Genomic DNA, 26,603 nt, shown 5'->3' on the forward strand with positions numbered 1-26,603 from the left:
AAAGGTTAACTCTTGAATCCCAGGCATCAGCCTGGGAATCCAGCACGGGACTGATCAAGACCCCCTGAATCTGGGTGTCAGTGAGGAGGCCTGGGGAATCTATTGAGCCTTGGGCAGCAGATCAGTACCCATCCCAAGTATACACACGGACTTTGGACTCCCATAGAACAATGTGAGGTGCACTCTCACCCTAAACTCTTGGGGAAGGGTCTAGGCCCTGCCCTATATGAAATGACAGACTATGGACACCCCCATGGAGGGCCTCACCCTCCCTGGGGGAATGAGGGGATAACGGGGGGGGGTTGGGGGGAGGGCACGGGAGGAGGGGAGGGAATGGGAGAGGGACCTGGAACTGACTTGTGAAGCAACCTCGTTTCTTATCTAAATTTAAACTGGAAAATAAAATGTAAAAAAAAAAAAAACTGAGAACCATTGGCAGGGTGTGATCCTTATCTCTCTGAGGGTACAAGTCCTCCAGCCATATGTATAATGTTCTCAAGGCTACTCCTAACCCATTCATATTGAACTTTTAAACTCAAAGTTACATTGCACCAGTCACCGAAATTGTGTATGTGGTGTGTGGGAGTGCGGGTGTGCATATATGGACACACACCTGGAGAGAGGAAAACTTGAGAGCACACTGAAGAATAAGGCAGTCAAGGATGACTGACGGATGGTAAAGGAAATATGTAGGAGGTGGAAGGACTTTGGAGAGCAGGGCATAAAGATAGAAGAGAGGAGGTGAGTGTGCCTGGAGTAAAACAGAAGGGGGTAACAGAGTAGTGATCTTAACACCACTCCTTGTCTCCCCTCCCCACCAAACCCAGTCTGTAAGCTCCAATCTCCAACAGCTCTGAAAGGCATCATCAGCCTCACTATCCTTCTGCTCAAACTTAAGACACCATTTTCTTCATAGAGTTGAATAGGAGAATGGAAATAAAGAAGCCCAGCAGTTAGGAGATGTACATACCCTGCCATACTGACCCATAGCATTCTCTTATCTGGCAATGGTGAACAACTAAGATGCCTTTTTATTGAAGCCTCTGTACTGGCCATAGGTAAGACATCCAAGTTTTCAGCTGTGGTTTGTTCTAAAAGTTAGGAAATATGTGAGGCAAATTGTACAAGGTAAGTCTAGCAGTATTTCTCTAGAAAGAAGAAAAGGAGGAATAATACCAGCCTGCAATTTAATATCCTCCTCACTCATTCATGGGGAAGTCAGTGTACTTCAGTGCTGAGGGCATCAAATGCCCCCTGGCCGCAAAGGCTGTTGGTGTAGTTTGGCTCTTTCCCTTTCCATTGCATGGTGGGCACTCTGTATATGGTTCCTTAGGAAGATGAGCTCTGGGTAGGTTCCCTGTGGAGCTTAATGCTTGGATAGCTGTATGCTTTAGGTAACACAGAGTGTTGAAATTTCTGTGCTCTGGAGACACTGAACTCATCCTGTAGCTCAGAGCATATGGTGTATGAGGAACCTGGGGGACATTGAGTCACCTCCCTGCCTTTGCTTGCTCATCACTAAAAGATAGATAAGAATGGAACTTTTTTAGGGGGTTGCTGTGAGAATTCAGTAAAGTTTCCACAGTAGTGCCCACCACACAGCAAATAATCAATGTTGTCTGTCATTATTTCTTAATTGGAAAGCATGAATAAGGCTCAGTGACTGCGCTATAGAGCCTTCCAGAACGGTGTCATGTGATTCCATATGAAGAGTTCCAGTCAAGGTAAGCTGACTGAAGGTACATTGAGTCATCATTAGTCTACCTGGTCCCAGGAGGTTGTTTGTGAAAGGCTAGCCTCCCTGTTAGCTGGATCACCATACCATTCTTAGGCAGTGAGTGCAAAAGGAGCCTCAGTCCTTATGGGTGATAAACACATGTTCTGGTCTATACAGAGGCTCTGCTATTCTCAGTAACTGGCAGAACTGTGTAGACAAGGAGTGACAATGATAGACTCCTGCTGATTGACATCAGAAAAATGACTGTCAACACTTACATGTACTTAAGAAATTTTAGTAAGGGGAGTGTGGAGAGATGTGCTTTTCAGATCTATAATAGCTTTAGTTCACTGAAACTCTGGCAAGAAAGAGTCTTGTTCCTAAATTAGACCAAACATCAATCAAGCCCTTTCTGTCCAGAAGAAGAAGCACAAGACCAGACAGAATCAAGGCTCTTAGATCTCTGTTGGTCATCCAGGAATGTATAACTATTTTTAAACAAACTCCACTTATTTACTGCAATGGGGTCTGCTTAGTCGTCTTGCAGGTAGCCCTCTCTGGAGCTATATTTGACTGGTGATACCTCACTGCCTCTCAAAGATCATGTTGTTTAGAACAAAGAACAGAATTTTACCCGAAACTCTAAACCTAGCTTAACATGGAGGATGGGAAGACCTAAAACTCTATAAGACCCACTGGACCCATAACAGAACCTGGTTTCACCCATGAAGTGTGGAGATGATAAGGGAGTTTGGGTGAAAACCCATGAGAAACAGACATTGGCTATTTCATTATCTTCTTGGGCACATGCCTTGGCTCCCAGCATTCTGATGCTTCCTAAGCAATGCAGGAGCTGCAGCATGAGGGAGGTGAAGATTTATGCTTCCACTTCGGTCCCCAGGTGCCACTGGGAGCCCATTAACAGAAGTACCTCCACCTTCGACCTTTCGTAGGAAGCAGGAAGGAGCTCATAAGCATCCTGGTGAATTTCTTGAAGAAAAAAAATGTGAATGAAACAAATGAATACCAAAGTGACTTTCAAGATAATCTTCTAAGGAAACAAAATGGTGCTGCATGAAGCTACTGGCTGTCTGGTTGACTGATCATGCAGATGGAGATTATCACACTGGACAAGTCCTGCAGGGAGCAAGGTTCACTCTTGTCCTGGTTTAGAAGGTACCTGTGGAGCTTTGGATGTCCCATTAAAAAATATCTAAAAATCCACAAGCCAACCTAGATGTCCCCCTCTTCTCTTCTGCTTCATTTTGGCAGCTACTCCCTGACCCCATGGTGCTAGATATCTTTGCTGTCCCCATAGTCGTTGTAGGGGACACTCAAGGTCTGTTCCTCACATGTCTTCCTGAGGTCCCGGCTGAGTTCTGACCAATCCAGTCCATAGGGCTTGATCTCACTGTAGCGGCAGCCCAGGTACTTGAGTGAACCACGCCTCAAGCTTATCTTGGACTCCTGAAGTAGTCCATTGCACCAGCTGCTCAGATCTCCAAGCTGGGAAAGGATGAGGCCTGCCTTCCTACAGATAAAAAGAGGATGCTTTTGTCAGAAAACAAAAACAAACAAACAAACAAACAAACCAAAAGGAGGCCAGAAAAAAATTACTGCCAGAGTGAGACTCCTGATTTTAAGAGGGTAGAGCTGAACATTCCATCTTTTCCACTTAGTACAGCAGATCCTTCATGCTTGTCTGTCGAATGAATGAATGATTAAATGAATGAATGAGTACATGGCATGGGCATGCAAAGTGCTTCAGGTACACATAAGAAATGGAAGTAACAAATGCAGTCAGAAAGAAATAATAAAACTGAGAAAATGAGTAACTAATATTTTAGTGGGAGTATGTAACTTTTTAAATCATGGGGTTTGTAGTCTTGAAAGAAATCAAATCAATGTTCTACAAAGCCAGTAACTTATCATCACTAAAGTAATGTATTTGCTTGAGTATTTCTCCTTTCAAGGCTATATTTGAATTGATAAAAAACAGTCGATATAGTGGAATTAAAGGGGACATCTGATGTAACCAATTAGTCTTGTGCTGATATAATTATAGTACAATAAGTCTGAGGGAAATAGGGCTCTGGCTCTCATTGACACGGGACCATATTTTGGATATTAGGTGCACACAACACCTAATTAACCTTCAGGGAAGGTCATGCTCCATTTCTTCATCTCCTCCATAAAGCCACAAGGAATTCCCTCACTTGGTTGTTTCTTTTCTAGTCTTCAAAGATGTAAGTGACCAGGGAGCCAGGAAGACAATTCTCCTATTGGAGAAGCTCAGGTAAGGCTCAGGATGTTGACTAGAAAGCTTACATAACAGACCCCCTTGCAGTATTAGCTCACTGCTGAGCTGGCAATTTTCTCCTGTGAAGAATCATGTCTTTTCTGCATTAATCAAAAACTCCTTACATGAATGGGAATTTTTCTGCATCTCATTTATAATAAACATTTCAAAGAAGAATAACTGCATTCATTTAATTCCTCTTCATCTGGGCAGTGAGTGAGTTGTCGGGAGTGAGGGCAGTGATATCACTGGATTCCTAGGATGACAGGAAAAAGAAGGGTGAAACTGATGTTGGAGTAAAGCAGCAACATCTAGGGGCTGAGAACAGTGTGACCTCTCTGCAAAGGAGTTGCATTTTCTCCCATGGTGGCTGGTCAGAGGAAATGAAATAGTCTCTCAGAAGGATGATGTATCTGTATGTTCCCTATCAGCTTCTGTGGTTTGTCCAGGCAGGTCTCTCAAAGCCATCACTACCTAACAGCTTTGCTAGCCCTTTCCTCGTAATCCCTCCATAGTGTACTATGGTTAGTCTTCTGAGGAGTTGAAAGAAGCCGGGTGGGAGGGGGGGGGGAATGAATGAGGACAACATCTCATCATCTTCCAGAAACAGAGCACAACCCAGTAGCCTTTCAAAAGAGTGAATTGAATTAGTCTAGGGAGTCTTTGTTGTTGTTTTCATTGCTCACTGATTGTTCTTTAAATAATAATTACTTTGGGTCTGCCTTGACCATCTCAGAGACAACAGCCTTCTTTGTTAACAGTGGTGCAACACTGTTGTCCTCTCAAAGTGGTTGCAACCTCAGCTCAGTCTGGAAGCCTCAGGTTTTAATAGAATTGAATCTAACAGTACTGTGGGAACACTTTCTGTTTGCTAACAGGAAGTGTGTACCCACAGACCCATTTTTATTAATTCTCACGATTAACCCCAGAGTGAGTTGCTGTCCCTCAAGGCGGTGGACTTTTCCTTTCCTGTGGCTCTCCCTGAGATTCACAACATTAAAGACTTTGTTTCCATGGACTAATGGACTAGCACAATGTTTTCTACTATGCATTTGTGAAGGACCAGTATTATTCACGAGGGCCCCTGGGAGGAGAGTGTGGAGAGGAGGGTGCAGAGTCAACAGTGGGCTTTGCTTCCCAGTGGCATCCCCATTTCCTCCCGTTCACTTTCTGCATTAACCAATTTTCCTTCTGAGTCTTGAGTCACAAAAGAGAAAATTTGAAGCTCCAAATGCCCTTAGAAGTAAATGAAAAATGCAATGCTAGTGCTATTCAAATGATGGCATTTATGCTCCCTAACAAAGAACTGTGTGTATACCCAGTAAATCTCAGATAAAAGAAGGGAAGGGGGAAAAGTGGGGTGCTAGGAACAGAGGGAAAGGAAAGAGTGGAAGGAGAGGAGGTGGTTAGAGAAGAATATATCAAGCATGAGCAATAATTTGGCCAGGGGTAGAAATGGACATTTCTTAATATTTATCTACATTCTAAGACAGAATTTGTTTCTTAAAAATACTAAGTCAAAACAGATTTACTGCCCCCTATGTATTTCTCTTAGATCCACAACAGTGGCTTTGTTAGTTCAATGTCTATCATTCCTTGTAAGTTACAGGTAAAACTTACAGAGTGTAGTAAGATCCTACCTGACTTTATACAAATAATAGTTTTATTCCAGGAAAAATACCCTGAATTTTCTACTTCCTCCAAAAATAGTAAGGTAGATCTAGGAAAGATGGTTCAGTCAGTAAAGTTCTTGCCTTTCAGATGCAAGTGCAATCCTCAGAAACCAGTGCACAGGGGCAGGATGTGCTTTCAATCCCAGATCCGTAGAAGTAGAGACAGGCAGAGCAATGCCCAGAGTTGACCTCTGGCCTCCAACTACACCCACACACCAGTGTACCCGCTGCACGCACACGTGCGCACAGAGAGAGAGAGAGAGAGAGAGAGAGAGAGAGAGAGAGAGAGAGAGAGGGAGGGAGGGAGGGAGGGAGGGAGGGAGGGAGGGAGGGAGAGAGAGAGAGAGAGAGAGAGAGAGAGAGAGAGAGAGAGAGAGAGAGAGAGAGAGAGAGAGAGAGAGAAGGAAATGCAGGGGAAATTGTCCTGAACAAGGGTCTCTTCTGGGAAGATTTATAACTACTGAGGTGAGTGTCCTCAGATGTCAGATGAATGGGATGGGATGACTTCTGGGGAACATTGTGCTTCACCTGTTGTTAGAGTGTAAGACCTGTTTAAGAGCTGGGGGTAGTGGGTGGGCAGGGATACTACAGTACAATTTCCCTCATTTTGCCTCCTCTCACTGACGCCCTTGCACCCTCTTCTCATTCTCCCCACCTCTCTAGCTCTTTCTGTCCTCCACCTTCCTCCACACGGCCCTCCTTCTCTTTTGCTTCCACTTCTTTTCTTCGTTCTCACAGTCCTTGCCCAATTTTCGTTTTTCACAAGTTCTTGAATAATGCATAGTACTAAATTTTGTGCAACCCACTTCTTCATTATGTCTAAGAATTTCCTGGAAAGCCTACTATTTCAATACATGGTCATAATAAATGGTCTGAAACAGGAAGTGATATCTCTCTGCACTCCTCATTTCCTACTTCCCTGCAACCTAAAAACAGTGTATATTGTGTATTGGAAGATGACAGGATTGGGTTGGCAGTAAGTAGGCAAATACCATGTCACCTTAATGGAGGCCTTGTTTTCTCTGATACCACCTTAAACAAGCATGCAAAAATCTACATAATGTAAGTAACTATCATGTGCACTACATGTTTCATGATGACTTCCTTAATAGAACTTCTGCTTTCCTTTACAAGACTGAGGTTTCATTCCCTGTAAATTTAGAGATTGGAATTCTGTGTCAGTGAGATCAAGAATAGGAGCAAAAGATAATTTTCAGAGATCAGGATATGAATTCATGACTCAGCTGCTTGAAAAGAGCTTATTCCAAACCATTCTCCATGACCTGGGCTGGGTAAAGCATGACACTTAGTTCTCTGAGCATCTGAGATCACTCAGAGAATCTCTGCCACATCCATGATACAATATTACAGCACAAGAGACACAAGACTGCACAGAGTGTTTAAAAGAGACAGCTTATCCAGTACCTGGGTCCTAATTCATCTTCACACCGCCAGGTGAATTCCCCAAAACTCTCATAGTGCTGGTTGTAGTGGTAGAGGACTCGATGCAAAGTGGGGGAACCCAGATCCAGAAGGGTGTTGTAGGCAGTCTGTTGCTCCTTGCCACTGGTGTAGCCATTGAAGAGATTGTAGATCTTGTCTGCTATTTCTGAGGAGGGAAGAAAAGTGAATTCCAGTTGTGCTTTGAGAAACAACACATCATTCAGTGATTTCAATTTTGTGCAGAGATTACACAGAATGCTTACCCAACACAAACCTAGATGGGGGCGCTCTACTAACATGTACAACATGTGATAGACTCAAGGCATACCCGTTGCTCCTACAATCATGATGAACACCACAAGATTAAAACAGGGACAAGAGAAAGGACTCAATCAAGAGACATCGTAGAAGCAGATGTATGAGGGTGGTGCTGCTGTGACATAGTGTACTATTTTCAATAAGGTGTTTTATAAGTAGAGTACAATCTGAAATAATTATATATGTAGAATAATAAATATACCAACCAGTGATAGTCGTTTGTTATCATGATGAATATTACTCAATGTAAACAGTCATGTGTGCCATGTGACTGGCAATGCAGTAGATTTATTTACATCAGCACCACAAGCCTGTGAGAGTGCAATCTGCTCTTACATCATGACTGCTATAGCATTACGGTGCATAGGAAATATGTGCCTCCATTATAGTCTCATGGGACCACTGTGGCATATGTGGTCCATTACTGATCAAAATATCATTACATAACACTTAGCCATTAACTATATATGTGTAATTATATGCAATATTTGTACACATATTTATAATGTGCCAGTAAATACATCCATACATATTTTTTGTGTGCGCATGATAGTATTTTAAAACACTGTTCTTAAAGTATGAGATTGATTTGTGTAATTCACTTTAGCTTTGTGCCACTGGGTTTCAGTTTTCTCTTTAAAAAAATTAAATGTCTTTGACTAATACATCTCTAAGGTCAATTTCAACTGCAATACTATTTGTCTTACCTAGGTTTACTGAAAAATACATAACCTGAGGCAAAAGTTCATACATTTATGCTTGACTGGAAAGTGTAATCCCAGAGAAGTAAGGCCGAGGATAAAGGCCAATGAGGCAAGAAATGAGAGAAAATATAAAGGATTATATTAGGAAGCTGGTAACACCATCCTGGGAACCTGCTATATTTTGCAGGAGAGGGTGTATGAAGTTCCTGAATCACTAGTAAGCCATACAATAGGAGAAATAAAGACTTTATTTTCAACTCCCATTAAAGATTGGTTCAAATTTGCTTCCATATGACTGGTTCATATTTGTTCCCACGAGACACCAACATGACAACCTTATACTTGTAGGTAGCATTTCCCTGGGTACCAAATGGTTCTCTAGAAAAGCATTAGGGAATCCCCGGCCATGGAAAGTAGGCTTTGGCTCAGGGATAAAGTGAGGCTTCACCAGATAATACTTCTGAGCCATGACAAAAAAATGGAGAATCAATGACTTCAGAACACAGAATGTTTGCTGGAACCATGTAGGCCTGATGTAAAGATAACATGGGAATCTTTACACATCCCAAAACTCAAGCTAGAAAACTATGCAATCCAAAATGAGTAATCATTCAGTTTAATTTATATCTGTGATGTTTCTGCTTCAAAGGTTTCTGTGGCTAAGACTGAGCTTGGTGATGTGGTAAAGCAGTAAAAGTTTTGTATAGCCTTGACATTTTTGTTCTGTTTTGTTTTTTTTTTTGTAACTCAAGGAATTTTATCATTACATTTTCTCATTACAACTATCAGAAAAGAGATGCTTTTGCATGTTCTGCCTAAACATCTCAGAGCTAGCATCCATCCAGTGAGCAGGTGAAAAATGCTTTCCTTTGGTTGTGCTAATTCTGGAGTTGAAGAAACTGAGTTCTTGGGTGAGAAAATCATGATTATGCCTACACTTGACCCATTAGCCAATGACAGTATGAGACTCCTTATGCTAATTCCAAGTGAATTAGGAGTTTTGGTAAATGACAGATCAACTTGAGGGTTTTGTGGGTAGAATGAATAAAACCTCTACCCAGTGATGGCCTCCATGTCACACTGATTATTTTGGAGACAGGCATTAGACTTTACTTTCTTGATATCCTGAGAATCTGTACAATGCCAGATAAAAGAGCTTATCAGAAATTGTTAGCTAAATGAATGGAGCTTGTAACTTTGAGCATAGCTTGAATTCACTTTGTAGGAGGATTTTAAAGTCTTCCCTCTCCAATCTGGTTTACACTAACCCCAGAAATAAAACTTACAGTCAACCCATTCAGTTGCATTACACATGACTCTCCTTCAAAAATCCATTTAGGTTTTTAGGTTGCTAAAATTCTCAGGAAGCTATAATGGAATTTTTAGATAAGGAAGACAGCAATTTAGAAACTAAAGGTCCATGATATCTCATTATTATTCAAGGTTTATTCATTTAATAGGCTAAGAACTTTACATCCACTCACTGCAGGTTTATGCATATCTCATTATCTCATATGCATATGAGATTAAGAGACAGAAGAGGTTAGAGGTTACCAAGTCGAGGTCACATTGCTATTGTGGCCTTCAGGGAAGCTTCTGAACACTGTTTGCAGTTGCTACTTTGCACTGATGCTTAGTCATCAGTAGCATATAAACAGTTTAAGATGTAAGAGGCAGAATCTTGGGATACTGTTTCCACTAAAGCACTTGTGGACAGGGAGTCATTGAAAATGTGCTGGGGAGTGGGGGCTGTCATTTCTGGAGTTAAGAGAGAAGGAAACAGAGGGCCAAGTCTGATGACTGATTTGTATTGTTTGGAAGGCAGGGAGTGTTTTCCTGAGACAAGAATGGCTAGGGAAGGAAAACTATTGGTACTCAGACTACAGTTTAGACCGGGTGATTTGGAGTTCTTCTCCTAATGTTTCTTGCAATGGGAGATACTATGTCAGGGTCCAGGTTCCCCTTGTTTACTGCTGAGAAATGGTTATGGCGTGCAGTCACTCTCATAACATAATAGTTATTTTTAGTTGAACAAACCAATATCTGCATCCTGTGGGTAAGACCAAGTTCCACCACAAATCTGCTAAAACCAAGATAATCTAAATGAAGGATAAGATTGCAAACCTATCAGTAGATAGGATCTTATATAAAAAAAACCCTATGCTTCAGCTCCCAGAGCATAACCACATCTGGTTCCTCCTACCTCCACTGAGAGAACTGAGACTTTTGTTTTCCTTTAACAGTTATATTATTATTACTATTAATATCAATTAAAATTTTAGAGACTTTTTGCCTAATTAGCTTTTATTGGTTACAAGAATCCACCAACCCAAAGAATGCAAGTATTTTAAATTATTATTCTACTTCTCTTTGAGCGTTGCAGAAGTCTTCAGTTACCCATGACAAATTCAAGCCCCTCCTCTCTATAATATACATGACTTAGGAGCAAGTGAAGTGCAGGTGAGAAGATAGCAAGGTAGACTGGCAATGTAGCCTCATTGTAGATAAAGGAGGCTGAATAACTAGAAGGCATCTGAGATCTCTTGAACAGTGGGATAAAATAACAGGGCTGAAATTAGGCTCAAAGGCAGGGCTAAGAGCACCCATCAGAGGTTTGAATAGAGTTGGGTTCCTGTGCAATTGGTCTTGGATACATTACTTAACCTCTTTGGGTCTTTAGTTTTCCTGTCTTTCCAATAATGGATAGTAATATGCACTTCCCAAGATTATCATGAGAATAAAGGCCTATGGAATGCAAAAACTTTGATTTAGTACAATGTAACATTATATTTATTCATTGATTTTATAAAATTGTTTGTGAATGTTTATCTGTTCCTGAAATGTTTCTGTGCTTGGGAATTAAATAGCTGAGATAATCTGACAAAAAAATCATCACATTATGTTTGCAGTGTTGTGATGGGAGATTGTCACATGAACAATGAAACATCATAATTAAGGGAAATGCTGTGTGTTAGAAGGCGAGAAAATAAAACATGGAAGAAGGATACAAGTATTGAGAAGACTTCGCTATTTTAAGTGAGGTGTCTGCATCGGATCTCAATGACTTGTGGGCACTGGGGTTAGATATTGAGGAGAGCAGGCATGAGCTGTGGAATATCTTTTAAAGAACATACAGGGACCAGAAGTCCCAGCACCAAGGCTCCCAGATTACAGCAGGAATCATATAGAAACAGGTGAATGAAGGGAAAGGTGGGAGAAAAAATATTTTTGTTTTTACTGCCAATTTCTCAATAGATCATGTTTTCGTTGATGCCAAGACAAAAAAAAAAAAAAAAAAAAAAAAAAAAGAAGAAGACACAAAACACAGCAGCCCAGGGACTGGGGAAAACGATATGATTAGTAGTAACTTCAGAGACACAAGTGAGTTTTCTTATCCCCCAGTAATAGCTGTTCTTTTTATAACTTTTAGGAAAAGTGAGGAACATCTGTAGCTCTCATTGATGGTTTTCTTGGTTTCATAGTAAAAAAAATCCCCTGACTAGTGATTCTAATTCATCACTTAGCATTTCTCAGGAGCCACCTACAATCCCATACCAAGTTGAAGTAGTGGATGATGTAATTCCACATGTGACACAAGGTAAACAATCTCAACTAGCCTGGTATCTTTGTCCTTCTTAACACTACCCATATTGCAAGGTCCCTTTTCTCTCTTTGGCTCTGAATGTGCTTCTGGGTCAAGCTGCCCTGTGCTTCCGCTATACCAGAGAGCTTCACATGAGAAGCATTATTACCCCAGACACGACTGCAAACAACCCATTAGAGTGTCTGATTTGGAGTCTGAGAACACCCATTTCTGACAGGCTCCAGGGCAATGCCAATGATGTTGATCTAGGTACCATGTTCTGAAGACTGACACTGTACACTAATAAATGTTCCCCACCCTTTCCTTACTTTTCTCTGGGACCAGAGTTACCACAAAGAAACAACTCTCTCTTTGCCCCCAACTTGGGAAGGTAGTTCTACTTCTCTCCTTATTCTTGTGTTTTCTGAAGCCTTCTCCAGAACATAGCGATCCTTCTCCCATGTCCTTGAAACAAATGGTACCTATATTCCCTCACAGCCAACTGAAGTAATTCCTTCCCCCTCACATATGTGTTAAGAAACCTTTATTTTCAAAACTCTCCTAGTTTAAATTTCCTCCCACTCACTCCCTGGCCATTCCCTTACCTCCACAGAAGAACCTTGCTGCTGGTTCACCTCTATGCCACTTCCATGAAGGGTGGCTTGTCCCTGTTGGAAGAGGCCCCCTTAAGACATCCAGCTACCAATCATTGTCCCTGAGAACCATTCCATCTTTGAAACAACAAATCTTAAAACACATACTATGAACACAACACAACCTCATTTTACAATTTCTGTGTTTCATATTGGTACTCAACCCATTCTTCGGTGGAAAAAGCAAACAAACATCTGAGTGTCATTATCTCCATGACAGGCAGCATCATTTGAAATATGCATTTTATTATTTTGTTGTTGCTGTCTGTGGCCACTGCTGATATAAAAGTGTCGTATTTTTGTTATTTTTGCTTCTGATGCCTAGACCAGATATTCAGTAAGAACTAAATATTTTTGGATGAGCTAATAAACCCATGAAACTGATTATGAAATTCTTGAAAATTAATTCTGAGCCCACTACTAGCATCTGATGAATGTCTGTTCAGTGACTAATACTGGGAGCCAAACACACCTGTGGGATAATCAAATAAAGGAATGGATACATTCATGCCCCAGCATCAAGAAAGGAGGACAGCTGCCGAGGGAACAAAGGTAGCCTTCCCTTGATGAGATCCCAAGGTGAACTTGCAGGATGTCATGACTCAACCTTCACACCAGACAACAAGGTTCATCCTATTACTAATACATGCATCCTTCAGCTCCAGGAAGCTGGTTTCAGTAAAAGGACAGTGGAAACATACTTACACAGTGGTCTGAGTGTTATGACATGGCAAAACTCTTAGAAAATACCTAGCTATCTTTGGATAAATGCTTACATGAGGGATAGTGTCTGGGTGCTGACATCATGCTCTAGGTCAAATTCCTACTTACCCTTAGATTTAAGCTCAGATCAAATGAGCTATATTTATGATCACCATCTGAGTTTGAGGGAGACAAATCATATGGGGTTTATCTTTGGTAGAACTGTATTAATTTGCAATTAGTCTGACTCCATTAGTCTGACTTACTAATCTCCAGACTTGCTCTGTGCAGGACTCCTTCCTGGCTGAAGAGAAACAGGACCTGGGATTGTGATTTTATTTTCTATGCACTAAATTGTCTTCTTGCACCTCCAGTTCTTTTTTTTTAGAAAGCAAAATCAGATAGAGAACCCATTCAGACATCCTATACTAGAACTGACAGGTGGGAGCCCGCCAGAGAAAGAGCTGTTCTCTACTACGTGTCCTGTAGAGATCACCATGATACATCCTTCTCCTGTTACGTGTCCTGTAGAGATCACCATGATACATCATTCTCCTGTTAATCTCTTTGCTGCCAACAGCTCCACAGTAGCTACCATCTCTCCACAAACACCAGTGGACACCAGAAAGAAAGGATCATTCACAAACAGTGACTGGAGGTGCTATTGGTCGCCCTAGACAGACTCTCATCTAGGTGTGTGACCCAGACCCTGTCTTTACCTTCATGGAGCTTAAGAGACTTTCAAGGCACAGATCCTGTAAGCCAGATCCTCTCCCGCTAGCGAGAAGTACACCTGCCTCATATGTGAGGATTTCTGTCTCTCCACTGTATCTCACTGGATATAGACATAAAGGGAGAATTCTTGATATCTTTATTCCAGTAGCCCTTTTCTTCACCCATTTGCAGAGACAATGTCCTAGAGAGTCTTTCGCCTAAAAACACTCTCAATTTATCCTAGTAATGTTAAAAAAAATAAATGGGAATTGGGTTCAACTTTGGACTCTGAGTGTGGGTTCCATTAGGTTCTTTGTAACTTCAAGCTCCTTATTTACTTTACTCTGAATTTCAATTTTATCATATATAAAACAAGAGCAGTGTTGTCTTTATTGCTTCATACATAGAATTTTGAGTTTATATTAGAAGAAAACCTTCATGCTTGATTACTAATAACTTATTTCTAACAAATTTACTTAATATTTAATATGTACTAAGCACTGTTTTGCTTTTGCTGTTTTAAGTTAATGATATAATTCAATTCTCTCTAGGCCCTTCATATTGGGAGTGATAGGGGATGTCCTGTATGCTGTGAATATGTGTCTCCTATTGGTTGATGAATAAATGCTGACTGACCATTATCCAGGCGGAAAATATAGGCAGAGCAACCAGACTAGGAGAATTGTGGGAAGAGTGAGGCATAAAGGAGCCCCCAGGAAGACGCCATGTAGCTACGGAGAAGACAGGATGCTGGGCATCCTCCGGTAAGATAAGGCCATGTGGAAATAAATAGATTAATAGTTATGGGTTAATAATTAAGAGAGAGCTAGCCAGTAAAAAGCCTGAGCCATTGACCAAAGAGCTTATAATCAATATAAGTCTCTGTGTGTTTATTTGAGGCTAAATGGCTGTGGGATCAATATGAGAGAAATTTTGTCTACATTGGGGATGCTATTTTCCCCATTTTATATATGAGTAAACTGAGGCATTACATAAAGTACCCTGTTCAAGAACGATTGAGTAGATGTTGAATCAGGAATCTATACTTAGGCTATTGGCTCCAAGGCTAAGATTTTATGTGAGTTGTCAGCCAAGTGTACTACCTTCAAGATATTTGGGGCACACAGTGCAGAAAAGGGACTTGACTCAGGTCTTCATGACACTCATTGACTAATGAGGTCAAAAGACACTAAGAACATCATTAGAAGACATTTTCTTAAAGTCAGAAGCACAGTACTCTGAGGGCACCTAACATTGGCTCTCGCCCTCTTCTCCTGTGAGGAAGGGACACTTGATCTGGGTTTTCATGCTGAGATGAGTCAACCATTTGGGAAGTCCAGATCACTTGAAGTAATAGAGCCTAATATATGCAATGATCCTATAATAGAAGTGAGACCTGTATAAAGAGGAACTAAGGAAGGTACTGTGGCCAGGATGAACAGACTCATAGGGTAGTGGAGAGTTGGCAAGGGGGTGTTGAAGAAATAGACAGGGTCAGCCACTGAGGTCCCAACAGTCCTTTTAAATATTCATGCCATAAGAAGAATGGCAGTGCATTAAGGAATTGTTATTAGAATATATTTTATTATAGTCAGATGTCTTTGAAAATACTGTGCTCATAACATACCAATATGATTATGAAAATACTTTCCAAAATTGTACAGTGCTAAAAATAAAATCAATGGCCTGAACTAAAGCAGAACTAGGTGGGCAGCCCATTTGGGGGCCCCCACCCCAGCTACAGGGAGGTGTCATTTCACTTTCCAATAAAATCCTGCTTGCTTGTTCTTCAAACAACAATAACAAAACATACATGAACTAAAGTAGGTCTAGACCACTCTTCTCCATATGATTTTCATCATCATGCTGTCACTCAGAAGCATCCTGGGAGTCTGCCCTTCTTGGTTAAGAGGATATGTACATAACCAAGACCTTATATGTAAGATAATGAGGGACATCAGAAAATTATTTTAGCTATGGTCTGTCCCTGATTGTAATCTGTGGAACCAAAGTGTTAAGTGTCTCTGCTGATAAAAAGATTTCAATTTCAGTTCTGCCTAATAGATGTTAGGGGCTTATAGGATCACTGTAGTTGGTGCCGGAGTCCTGCTTAAGTGGGAAGCATCTCTGAAGATTTCTGGCTTCAGAGATGTGAAAACTTTAGAGCAGGGGATGATGCCAAGACCGGCCAGGGAGCATCTCTTGTGTGCTGAATGATGACTGATGACAAACTTCCTAATCGATCAGGACCAATGCCAGTGAGGGAGCTTACACTGAAAAAAACTGGCGCATAATAACTTCACAGTATAGAGTTGAAGACTTAGGTACATTAAAGGAGGGGCTGATAACTGATCAAATCCAACTCTGTGGTCTTGTATGCTTTAGCTCAGAACAAACTTTCAGATGTATAAATCCCACAAAGAGCAAGTGATACATTTTTGAAGGAAGATATGATGGGCACTTTTGCCTGCAACTGAGCACCTATATGCCGGGGACTTTATCAATGCCTGTTGCTGACTCTTGCCTTATGGGATAGCTATATGGCATAGAAGAACACAGTGAAACCTTCTGTCAGAGTTCACAGGTGAGCTTGTATTCTTCCTTCCTGTCAAAATTCAGGTCATTCTATTCACTTCTTTCATTACTGATTCCTTAGTGTGGCCAGGGTAGATGGTTGGCAATCATGTATAGACATTGCTAACCTCAGTGTCCTTACCTTGGGCTTTGACATCATCCACCACAGGACATGGGGTCTTCACAATCACATCGCTTGGCCTGGAGCGTCGACCTGTGTTGTCTACTCCCCAGAGAGTGAACCTGGTGGAGAGGTAGGAGGATGCCATTATTAGAGAGGACATGTCTGGGGGTTGGGGCTGAGCAGCTCTGTCTGGAGGCCCAGCTTTGTCTGACGAGGAGGTTGGGACACTTACTACTCCCATCTAGCACTCTGGTTAGATAGCAGGGCCATGAAGCCCTCCCTGCTTCCTGTGGTCTGTGGTTGGGATATGCTGTTTCAAGGTGTGTCTGATAGAAAGCATCCTAGTGAAGGGTGTTTCTCCATGAGGAAGCCCCAGCATCATTGCTGGAAATTCTCAGGCCCTGCTCAGACCTACTCAGTCTGATACAGGGACTGGAAACCTGTGCTTGGCCAAGGCTTGAGAATTCCGGGTGATGCATTTTCTTTCTTTTCAAATTACTTATCTATTATACTACCTAATTGTTGTTCCAAGACAAAGGGTGTTCAAAAGAGAGATGACCTCGTGCCTACTGTTCTTTTCTTACACAGAAGCACAGAGGATAGTCAGGGCAAGAACCTAAGTGCCCAAGATGCCATGTGTCCTTCTTTTTCCTCCTCAATGTCACGCCAACATCATGGAAGCCTCATGGAGACAGGCTTCACCCTGTCAAGACCCCTGGCCTAGTAAGACCTAAAATATGACAACCTGCTTAAATCCAAAGGCATGGGCCGAATCATAGGTGTTGGGTGCCTAAAGGGCTTTCTTAGTAGGGGGACCAGGCCCAGGCATTCAGCTTTCTTTCTTACCAACAGAGTGTATTCAGACCACCACACCATGGTTACCTTATGCCCTGCTCAATGGTCTTCCACAGTAGCACCACAGTCAACAGCCCTCTGCCACCACATGCACTCTGATTCCAAACCAACATCTTGCCACCCTTCTCATGCCATGCCTTCCCAGAGGGAGCATGGAGCTGCATTGACAACACTGACATTCCATATCTCCACCGTAGCCCTGGAAGCCATGACATGTTCTCTCATTTGACTGTGTCCATCATCAGCTTCTTGGCCCTGGTTCTAGAATTGTTCCCCAGACCCCCAAACCTGTAGCTGTACCCCCAAGCTTTTCTGAGTCCAATTTGTTAACCCAATCTCAGAGCACATTCAACTAAGGTTCTGAAGGGTACAGCTAGAGGTACCATGGGACACCCACATGCAAACTTACACCTCATGGTGGGTGATTCCCATGCCAACTATGTTCTCCGTGACCCCTAATAGTACATTAAGTTAGAAATCCCTGGGATTCAATATAGAACAAATCTATACTTTGGGAACCTGAGACCCTTTCATGGGGAGTAGGGTCTTTTTTCTTCTGCGTGGGCCACAAGGTTGGCTCTTTGCTGCTGACTGTATCAGTTCTAGCATTTTATTGGGAGAGCCAGGAGATGCAAAACCCTGATCTTTGCAGGCTGACACTCCAGACTGGCCTGGCCATGATCTTGGGTTATAAGTGTAGCTTAGTGATCTTAATTAGATGATCTTCCTTCAACTCAACAACTCCAGGTTAGGCTCCAGTATGGCTACTCACACCACCTGCCAGTAAGCTGAAGGCACCAACCTCAACTCTATAGCTGGAGTCCCTATTTTCAGGCCATCATAATTTAATCCTGGACCCTTAATTCTTAAGTTTCTCTGGACTGCTATATCCTGTCCCTTGGGTACCAAACTGGCTGCCAGATGGAGCTTGTCTTTCAGTTCCTGGGATGAAGTCAGTCACCAACCTCCAGTTAGTCCACATTCCAGGCAGCTTGCCTTGCTATAAGTCCCAGCTCCGTTGTGTCAGAGCCTGAGCTGGGACAACGATGCCCCTGTTTGCATTCCATCTCACGTGCTTTGAAGGGCTATTAGTATGAAATGAAAGCTGCTAAGCTCTGATTATTTAGTAGCACATTTTATTTTTAATGCAAGGCAGATATTAGGAAAGGAAATTCCTCACACAACCTTCCAAGTACAGACAGAGCTTGACCTTAAGAACTATTCCTCAGCAGGCTCAGCCCTTCCCCTTTATCCCACATCCCCATCCCCCAGAGAGGGAGAGAGCAGCCAGGGTATTTCACTACTAAACAAAGGCTGAGGAGCACTTTTCCACATTTTCATGTGGCAATGCCACGTGCTGTCATTTCAGGAAAGCCCTCTCTGTTTGTTGTTAGCACTCTCGTAAGACAAGAGGGTTAGATGGAATTACTGACAGAGGAGATAAGCCTTGTTCCAGATCCAGGGGGCTCATGTGTAAGTCCATTTACTGCTTCTTCCAACACTTCTGGACTGCCTCCCCAGCCGCAGGCTGGAACCTCTCAATGCGTAGTTAGCGACGTGATGATGACACAGGAGGAGGCATGTGTGCGTGGGAACTGACACAGACTGGCTCAGGCCCCAGGCCTGGGCCTTAAAGGTCTGGGGCTTAACGCTAAGGAAGACCATAAGCCTGTCAGGGTCTGGCTGTGTTGCCTGCTGCTTTTCTGTTTTCCTCCTGCTGCCAAGGCTGGCTTTGCAGATCCTCTGCTTGACACACCCATCTCTATCATCTGTCTGCTGTAATGTGCTCAGCAATGCAGGGCTCCCCTGCCGGCTGGTGCTGTGGCCAGAGGGTAGTGGGAGGGGGCAGTGATCCCCTCCCCACTCTAAAATGAACATGTTGGATCCTATACACTCACCCGGTACTTAAGTGTGTTTGTGCCACATGGTCCTTTATCAGAATTCTTCTCAAGTGGCATTAAATGAAATATCTGACAAAAAAAGCTGAAATTCAGTTGTAACTTCATATCTCCGGTGTGGAGCAGCCCTTGCATGCAGGATAAGGTTCCTAAATCCTGGCAGAATAAACTGGGGTAGCCTGCCTGTAAGACCCAGTGCATGGGAATAAAACAAACCGGCTTGCTCCTAGCCATCATTTACATCCCCACTGTGTGATTCTGGGGGAAGTTAGTCAGTTCTCATGAATCTCAGTTTCTTCAGCTATAAAACAGGGCCAGCTCTCCATAATGAGGGGCACCTTCCTCTTAATTTGTAGATAAGAAAAATCAAGTGCAGAGAAGTTAAGAGTCCTGTTTAAAGTCACTTTATGGTTAGGCACAAAACCAGGCTTGCTGGATGCTTTCTTTGTACCAGGGATGGAAGTACAGTTATTCCTTGCTTCTCAACAGAGAGGAATATTGTGGCTTGTAGCTCACTTCACTCTTCCCTCACACATTGGAGCTCGTGTTCAGGCCACTCCAGGTCATTCTGCCAGGAACTAGGAACATCATCTTGCTAAAGCAAGAGCTGGTCTCACCGGGGCTTGTAAAGTTCGTCTGAGTTTCAGCTAGCTTTTCCAGCAATCTGCACTGCCACCTAGTGGGAAATGACTGTGCTTTAGCCTGATGCCTCTCTTGCACTCCTGGAACCAACACAGACAGGAAGTAGGTGATTCACAAAACATAGGAAGTGAACACTAAATCACCAAGGATGTTGGATGTGGGAGAGGATCTTAGCCCTCAGGTGGTTGACCAGGAAACAAAGCCACATCAGACCAACTCGAGGACGGTCCTAGACTTGGTAAGGGTCTTTCTAAAGGAGAGCCTTTCCTGCCTCTTGTTCCACTAGAAGTTCTAACTTCCTGATTAACAGACAGGACATACTGATAGCCATTGGTGCATTCTCAGTATAAATGGTCAGATGAGTCACTTTATCATACTTTTAAACGCAGATAGCTGGCCTTCAGTCCCAGATCTGTGTTCCTTTGTCATGAGCCTTACTCTGAAAGGCCACAGCTGCCCAATATCAAGAGAGCTGCTATGGATCGTGACATCCTTGTCCAAAGAGCAGACAGTCGTTGGTATTGGCATTGTCATCTTTGTAAGTGCATCCATTCCAGACTCTCAGATCTCATTTGTCTTTATGTATTTTACTCTACACAGCTCTTAGTTACATCTCTTATTTGTATATGAAGGACACAGCTAAATATCTAAGCTCATCACAATCAATGGCACTCAGACTTCTAGTTCTTTCCATCGTTGAAGTCCTTAAAAGTGGAAGTGAAGATGATTTATTCTGGAAACCTTGACTCTATGCCTGTGACCTCATCTGTAAACTGTTAGATGTTTCTCATACTGATGGGGTCAAAAAGCTTCCGAACTGTATCACTATGAATTCTGTGTTAGACCCCGAATTTTTCCACCATGACTTAGAGTCTATCACTGAATCTCTTCTTTTGGCATCTCTTATGTCTCTGCTCACAAATATTTTACAGTTGTTCCCAGAGCACAGGAAGTCAGGGAGAGTTTACCAAGAACACAGGGATGTTACCAGCATGCTGATATAACTCACTATATTTTCTTTGAAGAAAAATGCTGACCAGCATCTCAACTCTATAAATTATTTCAAAGCCACTAGAGATAGCTTTTTAAAGCATAGTTCTTGGCATTCTTAAAAAAGAATAAACATCTTTTCTCTGATGTACAGCATTCACTCTAGTCTCACGGGCTCATTTTCTTCTACTTCTTTTTACTCACCATCTGCTTCAGACCCATCAGACCACCCACTGCTCCCGTCCACACCTCCCTGTGTTTCCCTGGGGTTTCTAACCTAGTGTGCCTTTCCCACTTCCCAGTAGCTACTGAATCCCATACAATCAAACGTAGGATCTAGACACCAACTCTGCTTAGAATAAACCACTTCCTTCTTTCTTTCCAACATGTTCCTGGCCTATCTAAGTAACATGTATTCCATTCTGCCTTGGGATATATATATATATGGTCTCTATGTATTGTAAAGCTTTTGGTGACAAGACTTCTTCAGGAGGTTTCTCCATAATGCCAATTGAGATAGAGAGTAAACATTTCTTGCCAAGTCTCTGAAGGGACTTGTGTAACAAAGGGAAACCAGCAAAGATTCCAGGGCTTTCTGGGTAAGGAATCATTCAGGAGCATGCTACTCACATGTAAATGGTATCAGGTTCCAGGCATCTGATGATTAGGGAAATAGTGGTGAGCTGCTTGTCTGGGACCTGAGATGGCATGGCACATGGAGCCTTTGCCCCAGAGATGATATCGTCTACAAAGCTCAGCACTGTTTCTGCACAAATGAAAAGGAATGGGAAAAGTATAAAACATAGAGATGTCCAAGCAATGAGAAATACTATGAGAACTTGCTGAAACTTTTTAAATTCCCTACGGATGAAGCAGACCTTGGAGGAAATCCTTTTTTTTTTTTTTGACTGTTTCAGTGATAGTCAATCAGCTGAGAGTCATTTGTCCAGAGTTAGCTCAAGGATTACTAAGGAAAAATGAACTTGCCACATCTGTGAACTTTTCAATGACATACCTTGGCATTGATAGAGAACAGATATACTGGTCTCTGGACCCTAACATACCTTATCAATACCTGTATACACCAAGGGAAGAGCCCTAAAAACACCAATGGAGAGCTTTCCATGCCTCAAAGATGTTTCTCCAAGACTCATCACCAAGTTCACTAGAGGCTCTTAGATTATAGGCATCTTCATCTCTGATGAGGACCATGTTTTCTGTGAAAGGCTTAGGATTGTTTATGTTAGTTTTTCTCTATGTGTAGGTAGCAGAAGAATAGGGCTTGGGACTTTTATTTCTGTGGGTTATTTCTGCTTACGTAAGGCTTCTCTTTTCTCTCAGGGATTGACAAAACTCAGTTTGCTTTAGGACAAGACATGGATCAAGAGCATCTGTTTGCACATGCCTTTGCCTAGAGGGGTTATTAGCAAAGGAATTTCTTTTTCTGTAATCATGGCAGTGGTTAGCAGGGAATTGTTTCTTAATTGTGGGCTAGGATAACTAGTGTACTGTGTTGTTGTTACTTGTGAGTGTGCCTAGAGGCAATGAAATGGACACCTCTTTTATAAATAAAAGAAAAGCAAAATCAAAACAAGATTGTCAGATGCTCACCATGCAAAAACTCTTAAATGCACAAGATGGCTGCTGCCTAGAAGAGGCAATAGCTGTTAGTTTTCCATGCTTCCAATTCTACCCTGAGATACTGGGAGCCTGAAGCAATACCACCAGGAAAGGCATTCTTTTTTTCTGCTACTTTTACTACCTGGGAACAAGACTAGTCCAGGGGTGGAGTCTGTGCTCACCTGTCTCTACTTTGGAGTGGTCCATCCGATCAGTGACTTTCTCTTGACGGATCAGATAATCTACAATCTGTACTCCAATTGGTGGTTCCGAATGCTCCCACTCCAGGACCACGAGGGTGCTGCTGGGTTCATGTTCTGTGGAAAGTCTCAGCCTGAGTGCAGAAAGAAAGGAACATGAAATGGGGACTCAGGTGGGACCTGTCACTCTTCAGTTACCATCTCAACTGTCACAGGACAACCTCTCTCTGAGAACTTGTCTTTGTTACAGATGCTAAAGTTCCCAAAGCCTTAGGCAGTTTATATTTGGATCTTGTGAATGAATAAATATGCAAATGTGTGAAGATCAATGAATGTCTACATACTACATGTGGTTGGAAACTGGGCTTTACTGATAGGTCTCTTTTATATAGTTTGAAATATAATTTCTGGCTTTATTCTAGGTGACTACTAAGCGAATATTGTGCAATGTACACTTCAAAGCCCATTGAAGGTGGTGTCCAAGAGAATCTTGCATTAATAAATGCATAACCACCAGGATCTGGCAAGCCCTGCTCCCCCCACTCCCGGGGAGGGGAGGTCCCTTTTTCTGATATGTCTCCTTCTCCAGCCCATCTGCTGACTGAACTTCAGAACAGACTCAGCTTAGAAGTAAGGCTCAAAAGAGAAAGTTGGCCATGTGCCACATTCTCATTGAGGAAGTGTCCCGAGTCTGCTGCTTACGACCTGATGTCCATTTTGTCTGTCCTTTGGGTGCCCATGAACCCTGGCTCCTATTCCACTCCCGATTTGCCTCTATTTTCAGTTCACTGTCACTTAATTATTTTAAGCTGTCTTTTGACCACTGCTTTACCCTGCTATCTCACAACTTTCTGCACTTCATACAAAGTCAGAAGCCAATGCTGATGTTCACTGGTGTGGATCTCCTGACTGCCCAAGTGCTATCAATTTGCTTCCATGTTCTGACTTCTTGTCTATGGCTCATGCTCTCTTCTTGCTCCCAACTCCTCGTTTCTCTCCAGAACACTAAATTGTGAGGGTTTTCCCAGTTTCTGCTCACTCTAGTCTTCCTCTCTCACAATATCCCTAGCATTCACCCACATCCTTGTCCTTGGTCCCTCCATCTGAAAAGTGTCTGCAACCCTAGCCTTCAAAACTTCTACCCAGGTCACAGGTGCCTCTCATGGTCTCAAGACCAAAGGATGAAACAGCAGGGCTACATCACACCACACAACCTGCCATGTCCAGTCTGAACTCAATGATTATGCTCATAGTGTTTTTATCGGTTGCAAGGCTGTGCATTGGTACACAAACCCAGCCCCAGGCCTTCTTTTATGAAATTTAATAAGTATCAGAAACACACAATTATGCACGTGATAAAACCTTGACATGACATCAAGGGATGATGCTTGGGGAATAGGAAGCAGTTCAACTAGTAGGAAAATAATAGGAAACACATGGTCATCTGCTAGTGGCTACCATGAAGGAGTGCATAGTTTGCATATGACACTAGGATGGAAGAGACCCCAAACAGTGCGGATATTGACAAATTCATTAATTAGAATCATATGCAGAATGCTATTTTGAAGAAAAAAAACATTAGGAAGCTTAAGTTAGTAACTAAGCTTTCTGAGAATTCAGATTCTGTGAAAATGAGAACTAAGGCCAGACACTATTGAGAAATAGAAGTGTGTATGATTTACATGGATTTATGTAAAAGTAGAGTACATTTCTATTTCTAACTACCAATTAAATAAAGATCTGTTACTGACAAGTGGAGTTTTAATAGACATTTCCCATGTACAATACTCAGCTCAATTTGATCTTTAGTTATCACATTTAGTTAATGCATGTTTAGAAATGAAGTTAGCCTTAGGAAATCATGGCTGGATCTTGTGTTCCTTCAATTTATGGTTTTCATGTTACTGGGTAGCTTTTTTACCTGGTGAATTGGTCTAACAGCACCAGGTTTTCTTAGTAGCTCCTTTTCTACTACATTAGATGGTTTTTGCTAATTAGAAACTTGTTTTTTTTTTATTCAGATATCCAAGTTACAACTACAAGGAACGAGACGCCAATGGCTGGAGTATTTAAAGGCACCTACACAGAGAGTAAATTGACCTCCACTGGTGATCTGTGGGTAAACATTAGTACCCTCTTTCTCAGTATTTTTGTTCTTCAGTTCTGTCTCTCTAACATCTACCCTTACCTGTAGACAGGTCAAAGGGCAGTCTCCACTGGCAGATTCCTGTCTATGGTCCAGTGTTCTGTGTAAATAGTCCTCTAGCTGCTGCATGTATTGACTCTCACTTTGGGCTGTCCTGGCTTTATGAACCCATGGGGTCAAGTGCTACCACCTTGGAAGGACAGTACCATTTCACAGAAATAACATTTTGTGCCTTAACCTTTGCAGGAGACACCTTAATATATGTATATGTATATGCATATGCATATGCATATGCATATCTTGGCCAGCTCTGTTTAAGCTTCCCATGAGAGGCTAGGAATTTGGAGGTGTTTACACTTAGCCACCTTTGGAACACCTCATCCCATTCCTTCACTTTAGACATTCCCTCATGTCCATCCCAGGCCTCTGCCTTTCACAGTGTGTGTTGCTTACAGAGCTCCTATCCTCAGAGCTTTGTCTCTACCTACCATTTTTCTGAGATTGATTGAAATCCTGTTATCTCTAGGTTTTATTTCTTTCACAGAGCTCTCCCTGTCTCTCTGACTACTGACCATCTACACAATTGTTCCTCAATAGCTAAAGGTCAAGCTCAAACGGGATTGTCTTTTCCTCCACTCTGCATACCTCCTCATAGGTCCCTTCTCAGCTATGCTACATCCTCAGTTAACAGCCATCTTGCCCTGTTGGTTCTACCCGAAATCATTTCAATTTCATGCTCTCTGGTATTACAGTTGCTCTCAGACAAGACCTGCATCCTGCTTTATAACTTTGGAAAACATTAATCCTCTTGAAGTCATGTTCTTGTCTATTAATTGACAGAGTGGCAATGAGAGTATTTACCCACTCTATGTAGTGTCTGGAACCTAAGAAGTATTTGAGACATGGTAGTGTTGTTGGTCTTCTTAAGGCCCCACTATAGACCTCTATGTCTTCCCGAAACAACAATACTGCTACTCATATGACCTTCTAGCCATGCTGTCTTGCTTTGTCCTCCACATGGAAGAAGTTTAATGGCTATTTGCTCCATAAAGTCTTTATTGTTGCCCAAATGCGGGCTCAATGAACAGCTCTTCACATTTTAAAAAGGTGAAGATTTGTCACACTACTTCCATTAAAGAGCTTGTGTATGCTCCTTCCATTACACTGAAAATCCCTGATGGCAGGAACTGTGTCACATTCTTCTTTCCAATCCCCCGCACTCAGGCTATTACTTTGGGATGAGTATCTACTTGATCCTACTTTTTGTGTAATGGTACTGAGGCATACAAGCAGGAGAGGAGCACAGAAAGGGAACCATACACAGGCTGTGGGAGGGGCGCACAGGTAGGGAGTCCATCAGCTCCAAAAGCAGTAGAGTCACATCGACACCAGTCCTCGATGACATCTCCAGTCCCTGAACACCAGAGAGAGCTCATGGTGGCCTCTTGTAAGAACTGAACAAGAAAGCAAAGAGTGTTAGGAAACCATGGCTGGTTGTTCATTGCCAACAGACTTAGCATCACAGTTGTAAGTGATCCTAAGTCTCTTTCAGAGAAAAGGTTATATCAACACAATATTACCATCCTTTAGTCTGAAACTGTATCACAGACAATGGATTCTAGGATAACCACAGCCCTATAGGACACCTGGGGTGTCCTTCTCCCATTAATATAATAGCTCATCTCTATAGTTGAGAGTTGTCACGTTATCAACCAAGTATGGTGACACAAGCTTATAATCACAGCACT

At 42.3% G+C, this 26,603-nt stretch overlaps 1 protein-coding gene across 2 annotated transcripts in view; it reads right to left on the reverse strand.

The window, feature by feature from the left end:
- Window positions 1-382: 382 nt before the first annotated feature.
- Astn1 (astrotactin 1) overlaps window positions 383-26,603 on the reverse strand; it is a 311,034-nt gene continuing 284,813 nt past the window's right edge. For both annotated transcript variants that reach the window (XM_005071325.4, XM_005071326.4), the window contains exons 18-23: window positions 26,176-26,309; window positions 22,692-22,843; window positions 21,520-21,655; window positions 16,523-16,623; window positions 7,115-7,298; window positions 383-3,248 (exon numbers count right to left, since the gene is read on the reverse strand). In XM_005071325.4, the coding sequence (XP_005071382.1) occupies window positions 3,011-3,248; window positions 7,115-7,298; window positions 16,523-16,623; window positions 21,520-21,655; window positions 22,692-22,843; window positions 26,176-26,309 (945 nt within the window). In that variant the 3' untranslated portion in view covers window positions 383-3,010. The remainder of the gene's footprint in view (window positions 3,249-7,114; window positions 7,299-16,522; window positions 16,624-21,519; window positions 21,656-22,691; window positions 22,844-26,175; window positions 26,310-26,603) is intronic.

The sequence above is a fragment of the Mesocricetus auratus genome, unplaced genomic scaffold (assembly GCF_017639785.1).
Source record: "Mesocricetus auratus isolate SY011 unplaced genomic scaffold, BCM_Maur_2.0 Super-Scaffold_100676, whole genome shotgun sequence".
In the NCBI taxonomy this organism is placed as follows: Eukaryota; Metazoa; Chordata; class Mammalia; order Rodentia; family Cricetidae; genus Mesocricetus; species Mesocricetus auratus.